Below are 12,377 nucleotides of genomic sequence, written 5' to 3' on the forward strand. Positions count from 1 at the left end.
ATTTGTCGAGGACAGCGCCTCTCCCCAGAGGTGCCCCTACTTTGGCAGAGGCAGTTATCTCTCCCTCTGCTTTCTCTTGCTCCTTTCTCCTAGGTCAGGAATGAATACTAACTTCTGGAAATAAGACATCTAGGGACCAATCATGTACCCCTTCTGTGCCTTGGGGCCTAAGCAGGGCATGAGTGAGTCAGGGGCTAGGCATCTGAGGCCACAAGCTGCCACAGCAGACTTGGTTCTTCCTTTTACAGATCTTAGGGAACTGAGGCCCACAAAGAAGTGACTTGTCCAAGGTCACACAGGTAACGTGAGCACAGCTTTAGGAAAGCAAATTTTCTGGGTCTCCCAATATGATACAAAAGCTGCTATTGGGCTAGTGGGGTCACTGGCCCCAGGTGCCTTTTCCTTCTCCAAATGCAAGCATATGCCTCCTGATACAGAGCGAAAAGTCTTGGAGAAACAGGTAACAGCAGAGCTCCAGACCTGAGCCTTGTGGAGAACCAAGGGAGCCTGGAACCAAAGGCAAGAATGCCACGGTTTAGCTATGGGGGCTTCCAGATGTGCACTGCCAAGCAGAGAGCAGAGTAGCTCTGATCCTGACGGCCTCACGGGCCTACAGGTGAAGGCCTCGGAACAGTATCAGTTCCAAAGCTTCCTGACGGAGCTTTCCATTAGAAAAGAGTTTAGGAAATGCAGTCCCGCTACTGCCTGAGTACTGGGCAGAGATGGCTCCAACTCCAAATATGGTCATCAAAGAGCTTCCGGAATACAAGAAGTCCCTTCACAGGCTCAGGCCTGCAGCCAAATGGGCACCTCTTCTGTGGCCTGGCCAGGAGACTGGGATTTGAACTTCTGGCTCAGCTTTCTAAAAACACAATGGAGCCATAGAATGTTCTTTTAAGGAAGGAAAGGGGAAGGGAACATGCACTTTTCATGTGCCTGTATGTGCCAATCATTGTGCTAGGAGTTTTTCACAAATATGACCTCATTTGGTTCTCATAACACTGGGGGTGGGGGAGGGTGTTAGGCACTTTTATGATTCCCATTTTACTGTTGAACAAACTTAGGGAGACGTTCAGTGACTTGCCCAGGGTTATACAGCTAGGAAGTCCCAGAGGCAGCACTAAAACTCAGGTCTTCCTGCCTCCTGGCTCAGGGTTCCGTGGTGCCCCCTCATTGCCTACAGGCTCTTGGAGGATTGGGAGCAGCAGAAAGAAGGCTGAACGCTGCCTGGGTTTCAGTCCAACCTCTGCTGCAAGTATTAGCTGTGTGACGTTGGAAGAGTCTCTTCTTTGGGGGCCTCAGCTCCCTAAGATCTGTAAAAGGAGGAGCCAGCTGATGGCCTCAGATCCCTCACCTCCTGACTCCCTCCTTTCTGAGCCCCAGGGCACAGAATCAGAGAAGGGACAGAGAAAGGAGCTCATTTTGCAGATGAGAAAACTGAGGCCAACAGAGGGAAGTGACTTAACCAGAACTGGTGAGTATCTGAGGCTGGATTTGAACTCAGGTCCTCCTGACTCCTGACCCAGAGCTCTAACCACTGCAGCACCCCAACTCCTAGATTAAGGGGAGACAAAAACAGGCCACAAGCCTAGATATTGGGGGCTCAAGTTAGACTCGTTTGCCTTGGCTGGTTTGTCCATTTTAGAATCCAAGGTGAAACCTATCTTGCGAGTGCCCAGGAGTGTTTATTTAGTTAAGGCTTTGAACTAAAACACTTCTTTGTCAAGTTGATCTTAAATTAAATTTTTGTGGGACCTCAGAATACAACAACCAACATGTATCCCTAATTTCATAAACCTTTCTCTTGTTGTGGCACAGTCCTGGGTTCTAGGTCCTAGTTCCTGGGCCCCAGCCCCAACCCCAACCCTGACCCCTGACTCCCGATCCCAGAGGAAGTACTGAGCAGACAGGAAGGGAAAGGCCCTTGTCAACCAAGTAACGGTTCTTTGGCGCCATCACATGGCTGGGCTATCTAACTATCCCCTCTACCCTATGACCAAAATGGAGCTAACAGTACATTGTTCTGCTTACACCTCTTTAAGAGGGGCCAAGGCATGCCACCAGGCTAGCGACCCGTGCCACAGTTTCTTACCAGGTCCCGCTGGTCCTCCTGAACAAGATCCATTTTGTGCACAAGGCAGAAGATCTTGGCATCAGGGGAGTTCTGAAGGATGGCCTCGAGGCAGGACTGGTAGTAATGCATGTCCTTCTCCAGCTCTCGGCTCTCCACATCAAACACATAAATCAGAACCTCCACGTTGCGGAAAATATTGTCCCGCTGGCTGGTAAAATAGTTCTCCATGAAGGTGTCCTGGCTGGGGAGAAGTAGACAGAGAGGATTGATGCGCCCCAGCTTTGGGGCTCCTATTTACAGTTCACACCACTGCTATAACAGCCATATGTGAAAGGGGGCAGGGATCTCAACTCTGACTCTTAAGACCATAGCTAAGACTTCTTTCTACAAGGAAATTTATAGAGAAAAGGGAATAACTGGAACACTCCAAGAAGCTGAGGAGCCTCTGGCAGGCCATCCCCAAATATCCCCTAAAGGTTCCAGTTCCCCATTTTAAATGATTATAGGGATTTAGAGTCTTGCCATTTGGGGCTTTAGGATACAGTCTACACTGTCTGGGCTATCATTTAGCGGATATAAGTCTTTGATCAGGAATGTAACACTCCTCCCATGGGAGAGGGTGATTTGTTACAAAAATGTGTTTGGCCACATGGCTCCTTAGAACACTCCACGGGGGAAGGAGGGACTGCTTGAATTGAGAAAACCCTCCAAAACTAATAAGGTCAGCCTACTCACTGTGCCCAGAATATCTGATTTTCCTTCCAACCTCCACACCTTTGCTCAGCTGTTACCCCTCCTCCCTACCTCCAGCCAAGCCCTTTCCTTGCCGCTAAAATATGCTACCTCATTCAACTCCTACCTCACTCCCTACAAGGAGCAGCTCAAGCCCTGCCTTCTTCACCATCCTGCCTCTTGCAACTCCACAAAAGTCTCTCTTCCTCCCTGAAGGCCCACTTTTTCTACTGTTCCCTTGCATGGCATGGCCTGCTGCTCCAATGTTTCACATGTGCAGGCCTCCCTCATCTTCCTAAGGACATCCCAAGCTCACAGAAGAGGAAGCAGAAGCATCCTCCACATCCATCCCAACTGGCTTCTATGGCCAGGCTCCCTGAATTTAGCACAGGGCTGAAGAAGACCAAGGAACACTTGGTGAATGACTGTAACGTCACCCTCCCACCACCTCCTTCTGGATCAGGCACCAGGGAGGCAGCTAAGTAGCGCTGCAGCAGGCAGAGCAATGGGCTGGGAGCCAGGAAGACCTGAGTTCAAATCCAACCTCATATATGCAGTAGTTGAAGCCTGAGAAAGTCTGTCTCAGTTTCCTCAACTGGAAAAAGGGAGAAATAGTAGTACATGTCTCCCAGGGTGTTGTGGGGATGAAATGAGTTAATATTTGTAAAGTGTTATAGTGGTTAGCACTATATAAATGCTCATTTCCCTTCCCCTTCCATCACTCAAGAAAGCTTGTGGAGGAAAGCAAACACATGCCTTCCAGAAAAAAAGGCAGTACGTATAAGGTGGACAAATACGTGATGCAAGGAGCAGGTACCTTGAGATTTCCAAGGAGGACAAGCTGGCTGTGGGTGGGAGGAGTGAGGATGGCTAGGTGCTTGGGAAGGAAGGATCAGCCTGGTTTGGAACAGAAGGCACAAACTCCCACAAGTCATCTCTGAAAACAGTGAGATTTGTGGGAAAGGAAGCTGAAAGGTTTGGGCATGAGTAGGAATGTCTCTAAACTATTGGCTAGAAGCGTAATCCACATCTTGACGCTGGGCCAGGAGAGACCACGTTGCCTAAGAGGGCTTTCTGGGAAGCAGAGACCAAGCAGACGCTCAACCAAAGCAGAACTTTTCCACAGAGTTCCCCCCAACTCTGCGTCTGTGGGCTTTTGGGGAATGGAGTGGAAAACATGTACTCCTGCTACCACCGAGAAGAGAAGCCAGCTCATTTAAACTAGAGAATGCCAAAGAGAAACCTGTGGGGGACTAGACACTTCCCCTCCACCCAGGGTTCACGTGTCATACCCAGAACCCTTTAGCAGAATTAAAGAATGGATTTCTTTTCCTCTGCTTGTATTTGTTCACATCTTTGGGCATTTTGCTTTATGGCTTTCTGCGCATCTTTTCATGTTTTTCTAAGATCCCTGAGGTCATCATTTCTCATGGCACTAGAATGGTCCATCACTACCATATACCACAGCTTGTTCAACCACTTCCCAATTCATGGACATTCCTGCAAGTGCCACCACAGAGGGACCTGCTATAAACATCTTCCAACACAGAGGTTCTTTTCCTTTCCCCCAGCCATCTTTAGAAACAGACCTAGTAGTGGTATTTCGGGGTCAAAGGGCATACGTAGTGTACTAACTCTCTGGCATAATTTCAGCTTGCTCTCCAAAATGGCTGGATCAGTTCACAGTTCCTTTGGGAGCTAGCTGGATCTTGATCTTGGGCATTTAGGTCAGTCCTTCGTGGATTTTGGATATGGAACTTCTATCGAGTCTTTGATACCAAGACTTTCTTTCTTGCCCTCCACTCCCACCCACCCCCAAAAAGCCAACAAAAACAATAACAGATGATATGGGAGTAGCTGGCTAAAGGAGGAGGAAATGCATGGGTTCAGGTAGCTGTGGCAACTTAAATCTCAAAGCCATCCAACCAAGCTACCAGGCCAATGATGAAGATAGGAAATTCAGAGAGCGCTCAAAGGTGCTTTGAACACACAGCCTCCAGTGACTGGGGCTCCTGGGTTGGTCCCTTTAGTCAGCCCACCTAACTCTCAGTTTGTTATACATCTGAGAGTGCACCCCAGGGCCACTCTGACCCTCATGACACTGCAAGAAAAGAGGGTCAGGCTTGGAGTCAGGAAGACCTTGAGCTGGAGAAGTCGAGGTCCAGGCTCTGTTTATACCCCAACTGGTCAAGTGCCTGAGAAGGCAAATGAAACCTACCCACCACAGTCCCAGAGGTTCAGTACCAGGTTTCCCAGAAATCGAACATGAGAATGTTCCACGTCAACTGGAAAAGAGACAGAAGAGAATTAGAATCGCTGCGAGACAAGGTAGACATTCCACCAAGGACAGGACTCCCCTTTTGACAGCACAGAGGGAAGCCTGCCTTGGAAAGCCCAACCAGTGTGGCACAGGGCCAGGGCCCTACAGAAAACTCTGAGTCAGCTTCCCAAGCTGCAGGCTGTTCTAGGGTAGGGTCCTCCCCACACCTGGCTGTCCCCCAACAGTCACCAAGACTGTTTGCTGAATGGCATGTGCACATGCAAACATGTGCGTCTGGCCAAAGACTTTACATTCATGATCTCCCTTGAGCGTCACAACAACCCTATAAGGAAGACACCACAGGCACCAATCTTACAGACAAGGAAATGGAGACTCAGAGGAGGAACTGCCTTGCCCTTGATTGGAACCCAGGTCTTCCTAAGTTTGAGTTCAGCACTTTTAATGCTTGAGGCCAGAGAAGTAGGATTTCCAAGCAGGTAGTGTCAGTCAGTACAAAGAAAGAATCCCAAGGCAGGAAGGGGAGAGTGAGGATTAGAAGCCAGGGCTCCTCACTCCTCCTTCATGGTCTTGCCATGTTCCAATGGACACCTTGGTGTGGTGGCCCAGTGCCCAGTGCCATCAACAGACTCTCCCTCTGCTGCCACACTTCAGAAATTGCTCCTCCTTGGAGGATCACAGTTAGTTCAGACTGCACAGGCCACTAGCCAGCTACAGACCCCTAGGTCAGTCTCCTTCCTTCCTCAGTGAGTTCTCTGCCTGGTTCACTGCCTTTCTCTCCTTCACCCCCACACACTGATCCCTCCTCTAACACCCTCCCTGTCCATTTCCTCAGTCTACTTCTTTCCCATGACTGCTTCCTCTGGCCCACCACAGCTGCATACAGAGAGGGTCACAGTCTTGACCTTGCCAGCAGCCACCAGTGGCCCCCCTCCTCCATGTTCCCTAATTCTGGGATTCTGAACCTTGTATTGTCATGGACTCCTGGCAATCTGCTGAAGTCTAAGGGCCACTTTCTCAGGAGGATGGTTTGAAATACCTAAAACAAAGGTTTCTCCACCTCTGCTGGTTTCTTCTCAGTCTCCTTTACTGGGGCCTCAGCCAAGTCAGCTGCACTAACGGAGCTGGAGGGGCCCTCTGCCCCAGGCTCAGTTCTTGACCTTCTCCTCATCTCTCTCTCTATTGCTTTTCTCGGTGGTCTCCCAAGCTCCCATGGGTCGGTTTAGTGCCTCTATGACAGCGATTCCTTGTTATATATAGGGACACACCTAGCCAGACCTTATTCCTAAACTCTAGCCTCATGTCACCACCTGCCTTCTGGACATTCTCACATTGGATGTCCTGGGAGCATCTGAAACCCAATTCAGCATCTTTCTGCCCAAACCCTTCCCTCTTCCCAATTTTCCCGTTATTTCCTTTCCCCGTCAAGGGTCCCTGCATCCTATCAGTCACCCAGGCTTGTCAACTTCTTATCACCACATCCAATCATTCCCACCTTCCATCTCCACTCCCACTGCAGCTGCCCGGCACAGGCCCAACTTGGTAGCCTTCTGGTTGCTCTCTCTCTTAGTCTCTCTCCACTCCATCTTCCATTTGGCAGTCCAAGTGACTGTCCTACAGCACCCACTACTCTATAAAACCCAGTGGCTCCCTATCGCCTCTAAGATGAACTGGAAAGTCCTTTCTTTGGCACGCAAAGCCTTTCAAATTGCAGCCTCTTCTCCTGCCTTTGCACTGGCCAGACCTCCTTCCTTCTGCCTTGTGGTTTCCCTGGTCCCCTTCAAGACTAAGTTCCAATGTTACCTTCTAGAGACCTTTTCCTGCCTGCCTGCGCCACTAGTACCTCATTCTCGAGATTCTCCCCCATTTACCCTGCGTATTTCTTGTATGCACATATTCTTCTCGCCACCACCCCCCCCCACCCCCCCCCGCCGAATGTGAAGTTCTTGCTAACAGACTGGTTTTTTGCCTTTCTTTGTATCCCCAGGGCTTAGCCCAGTACCTGACACATGAGAGTTGCTTAATATAGGCAGGCTGCCCTGCCTTGATTCCAATCTACCCTCAACTGACCTTTCTAAAGCACAGTTCTCACCATGTCATTCCCTTACTCCATGTACTCGAGTTGATTTTTACCCCCACAATCAAATACAAACTGCTCTAGTTGGCATTCAAAGCTCTTCATAACCTGGCCCCTTCTTCCCTGGACAGTCTTCTCACAACTTCTGGGAGCCATCTCCAGTCATCTCTATCCACATCTGTTCACTGGCCCCAGATGGCTCTGGAGGAGAAAGTGAGGCTGGTGACTTTGCACAGCCTTCCCTCCCTCAAATCCAAGTCACATGCATGTCATGGCATCACCTCCCTGATGCCACCAAGGACAAACAAGAATCTTCCATCTTTCTCTCCTCCATATTCTATGGGAGTAGTGGTGTCCTTGTTTTTTCTAGAACCTCACACTCCATCTCCCCACTGTGTACCTTTGCAATGGCTGTGCCCCATACCTAGAGTATTCTCTCTCCTCACCTCTGCCTCCTGGCTTCCTTTAAGACTCAGCCCCAATGTGCCCTTCTACAGGAGGACTTTCCTGCCACCTTCCCTTCCTCAAGGCCTTCCCCTTTAACCTCTAACTGCAAAGTCTCAATCTTAAATCTACATAACTATTGGCTTTTTCTCTCCCCCATTAAACTGGGATTTGCTTAAGGACAGGGACTGTGTTTTTGCCTTTCATTGCATCCCCAGGGCTTAGCACAGTGCCAGGCACAGAGGGGGTGCTTACTAGACCTTGTTAAGGGTAGATCACACCTCTCAGCTCTTCCATCCTTTCCTTCAGAGGGTCATGGATTCAAAAGCTAGAAGGGACCCTGGAGGTGACCTAGTCCAATTCCCCAGTTGTGCTGAGAAGGAAACGGAATCCCTAAGAAGGGAAGGGTCACATGTGGTATTGGAGCTCAGGTCCTCTGCCACTCAAGCCCGAGATTTGATGAAATCCTCCAGACTACTGATTCCTGCCCTTTCTTACCTTGGTCACTACAGAGCACAGATTGGAGGCACCTCTGACCTCTCTCCCATGCCTCCAACTTTGCCTACATGAAAAAGCAGTGACCCAGTCCTAGTTATTGTTTACCATCCTTGGATAGTGTCAATAGTAGAACTGGTCTCAGACACTTTGGAGGCCCTCATTTGACAAAGGAGGAAACTGAGGCAGTCAGCATTGAAATGACTTGCCCACGGTTACATAGCTGAGCAGCGTCTGACTCCAAGGTCCCATTCACTAGGCCAACTCCCATCTCCCTATCATACTAATCTCCCTAAAATACTCCTCTAAGTATGCTGTTGTGTTGTCCACAATTAGCCAGGACCAGTGGCAGGACAGCATCAGGTAGCAGTGGGCAGGACTCTGATCAGTTGTCAAAGATCAAGCCCAGGAGAGCCTCGAGTTGATGGCTCAAAGCAAAAAAATCATCAAAGCCTGGAAATTACAAGTACCTACCATGTGCAAAACATATGTTTCTTAAAAGTTTTTGGCAGCTAGGTGGCCCAGTGGATAGAGCCCTGGGCCTGGAGTCAGGAAGACTTCAGTTCAAATCCAACCCCAGATACTTCCTAGCTGTGAGACTCTGGGCAAGTCATGCTGTCTGCCTCAGTTTCTTCAACTGTAAGACAGGGGTAACAATCACACCTACCTCCCAGGGTTGTTGTGAGGATAAAATTAGACAACATTTGTAAAGCTCTTAGCATAGTGCCTGAGCAGGGCAGGCGCTTACTGAATGCTGGGGTTTCCTTCTTTCTTGCCTTCTGGCCAAGGCTGGATCGTACCGAAATAATAATAACAAACTTGTTGGAAGACCTACGCCTCAGACAAAAAGCACCAAACTCGCTGAAAACAGAAGGGGAGGGAGAAGACTAGTCTCTAACTCCAACTGGTAATCACAGCACAGGCAGCAGGCTTTGAATCTGGCTCTTCCTGACTCCTCGGTCAGACCTTTCTCTTACATCAAAGTATCCCTCCCCGTTAAACCGTGCGAGGAGAGAGGCTAAAGGCCACCCAGGGCGAGCCCGGATTTGTCTTTCCACTTTCAAGATTCAATCAATGTTTCTGTGACATGTGAATAATATTCTGGGGACTTATGAAGGACTAGAAAGGCCAGGGCACTAGGCCACCCCCAAAGAATGGTGACTGCCCTAAGTGACAAAGCACCTCTCCACCCCAAGACAGCCACTGGTGGAATGAAAGCAGAGAACGAAAGCAGGAAGAACTCAAGCAAGGAAGGAAAACAAAGTGATCAAAAGGCTGCCTCGCCAGGAGCTGACAAATGTATCTGCACGGCATCACAGAGTGATGGTTACACAGTAACTAGGTTTGCCCAAGGACTAGAGTTACTATGACCAAAAAATACCTTTCCAGAGCTTGGTGAATACAAGCTATCCAAGCTAAAACGCAGTGGGGGACAAAGGAACCGTCCACACTACATTCCTGTCATCAGGCCCACCAGCTCCATTAGAAACTTCTACATAAGTGTCTCAGAGACAGAAAAAGCCAGAACAAGAAATAAAGCCAAAGAATGTGAAATAAAGCTGCTCCTGGGGCCCAGAGACGACTCAGGTTGGATCAGATCAGGGTCAGCATGTGGCCTGAAGGCTCCAGGGCCCAGAAGCTCAGGGTTACCCAACTGAACACCCTAACAGGAGGGAGGGAGGAGGCTGGCTGTAGCCCACAAGTGGATCTGTATATAGGCGAGCAGTTGATGATACCACCGGCCACAAACACGTGCAGGTAGCCTAACATGGCTCCCCACCCTAGCCACTCTAAAGCCTAAAGCTACTCTAAAGCCACTCGCTGCTAGTGACAGGTAGTGAGAGCCTAGCTGTTCTCTAACCACCCACTGATATTCCCCAAAGCAACTACTAACTACTCTTGATTCTCGAAAGTACTGGGCTCTTTATGCCTGACAGTGGGGCCAGGGCCATAGAAGATTCCACCAAAAGGGTCTATTTCCCAGTGAAGTCAGTCCAACCAACCCTCGAGGCCTGGAAGCTCAGCAGCCTCTGCTGACAAGCCACCCATCTCCATCCCCCTGCCTTGGCAATTGGGCTACACGGCATCTCCTCCAGTAGGGGCCATTTTCTGCAGCTGTCTGGTTCACTAAGGAAACAGAGCTGCGCTCTGAAGAAAGAGCCCTCTAAAGACATGTGCCAAAAGTCAAAGGCGTTTCTGGGGGCTGTTTAGGAAAGCTGTGGCTTTAGGATCTGAGGCGAAGACGAAGGAGCTTACTTGTTGCGCCAAGGCGGCGGGTGTCTCTTGCAATGTAATTTGCAAAGATGATTGATCTCATGCTAGTCTTCCCAGACCCGCTCTTACCCATCAACAGCACCTGGTAAGTAACAGAAGAAGACAAAATGTTTACTTAAAGTGAACGACGAATGCAGGCCCTGACACCAGACTTAATACAGGGCAAAGAACCTTCGCCAGGAAGGTGTTTACCAGGCCAAGTCGGATGCCTGGAATTCTGGGTACCAGGTACCTTCTTGTCATTGTCCCAGACCACCACAGGGCCCGGGCTCATTTCTTCAAGGTTTACTGTACATATAATCCTGTGTAGAGAAAACATGTCCTGAAGGAAAAGTCCTGGAGTCTCAAAATCCAAGACCAATGCAAGGGATGCAAGATGAAGTAGGGGAACAGCTAGCACTACAAAGGGTCCTGTTTTGGTGCCGGGCATCCTCCTCCCTCTTCACCTTCCTTTCCCAGCAGAACTTAAAGGTTCTCACCCCTCTCACCTGTGTCTACTCCGATTCTGATAAAGCTGAGATATCAGGATAGGAGCAGGCTCCAGAAACAAAGCACAAATAAGTTGTAACTGTCTCAGGGGACTTTGTCTTGGACCCATGTAAAATCTCCAGCAGGACAACGGGCTTCCAAAGGAACTGGGCTGTTAAAAGCTACAGCCCTGTCTGTGCCCTCTGGCTCAGGGCGCCCACTGGCAGTGGCCAAGGAAGTCTCAAGAAAGAGCCCCGTTGTTGAAGAGAGACAGAGACAGAGAGAGAGACAGAGATGGAGAGATAAAGACAGAGAATCAGAGACAGAGACTGAGACGGAGACAGAATGAGACAGACACAGAGATAGAAAGTGAGACAGAGAGTGAGATAGAGAGACAGAGACACAGAAACAGAGAGTGAGACAGAGACAGAGTGAGACAGAGACAGAGAAAGGGTAGGACAGAGAGTGAGACAGACAAAGAGAGAGTCAGAGACAGTAAGACAGAGAATTAGAGACAGAGTGAGACACACAGAAAGTGAGACAGAGAGTGAGCCAAAGACAGAGAGTGAAAGTGAGGCAGAGTGAGACAGAGACAGAATGAAACAGAGACACAGAGACAGAGAGTAAGATACAGAGAGACAAGAGAGAGAACTAAATAACAAAAGAGAGAGAAATTCCTGCTGTATCTTCCCTGTCCATCCCTAAGATAAAATGCCTGGAGTTTGATCATGGAGACCACTTAAGCAATTGAGGTGAGATATAACCATCCTTTTTTTAGGCAGAAGGAGAAAGAGATGTGTGTGCTCGTCCTTCGTTGCCAAAGAAGACCACGCCATCAGAGAGATGATGACGTAACTTGCACTTGACTTTGTTTTGAGTGAGGGAGGGCTGTGCAGGTCACCAGCCTCACTTCTCCTGCAGAGCCATCTGAATCCTGTGACCAGATATTCATCAGAATGACTGGAGATGACCCAGGATGAGGCAATTGGGGTTAAGTGACTTGCCCAAGGTCACACAGCTAGGGAGTGTCAAGTGTCTGAGGTGAGATTTGAACTCAAGTCCTCCTGACTCCTGCACTGGTGCTCTATCCACTGTACCACCTAGCTGCCCCTAGAAGGAAAAAAGACAGGATGATGAAAGCTCCTTGAGGTTAGCATCTCTCCTTCCCAGGAGCACACAGAAAAATGCTTTAAGAACCACTTTGTGAACGGCACACACTGTCAGCCTTGACTGACAGAATTCCTGCTTTTGCTAACCTGACTTTGTTTCTTACTTTTGAAAATTCTTTATGACATAGTATGGGCAGGAGAGGGGGAGGGATGTAGTTGGCAATGAAGGAGATATAAAACCAAAAGAGAACAGGAAATTTTTTTCTTAAAGAAATGGCTCTTGAATGATAGCAGCCAAAATCTGCTTCACTTTTACAATGTCAGGAAGGTGACCGACTTAAGGCTATTGTATCCATCTGCTTTCTTATAGTCACAATTACGTAACAATGAATTGGGATAAAGTCTGAGGTGAAAGGATTGGAACAG

The 12,377-nt window shown here is 49.0% G+C and overlaps 1 protein-coding gene across 4 annotated transcripts in view; it reads right to left on the reverse strand.

Annotated features, from left to right (window-relative positions):
• LOC140515288 (ras-related GTP-binding protein A) overlaps nt 1-12,377 on the reverse strand; it is a 42,915-nt gene that overhangs the window by 13,698 nt on the left and 16,840 nt on the right. For all 4 annotated transcript variants that reach the window (XM_072625920.1, XM_072625918.1, XM_072625921.1 and 1 more), the window contains 3 exons: nt 10,357-10,456; nt 5,025-5,091; nt 2,093-2,315 (listed from right to left, as the gene is read on the reverse strand). In XM_072625920.1, the coding sequence (XP_072482021.1) occupies nt 2,093-2,315; nt 5,025-5,091; nt 10,357-10,456 (390 nt within the window). The remainder of the gene's footprint in view (nt 1-2,092; nt 2,316-5,024; nt 5,092-10,356; nt 10,457-12,377) is intronic.

This window comes from Notamacropus eugenii, chromosome X (genome assembly GCF_028372415.1).
Source record: "Notamacropus eugenii isolate mMacEug1 chromosome X, mMacEug1.pri_v2, whole genome shotgun sequence".
Taxonomy (NCBI): domain Eukaryota; kingdom Metazoa; phylum Chordata; class Mammalia; order Diprotodontia; family Macropodidae; genus Notamacropus; species Notamacropus eugenii.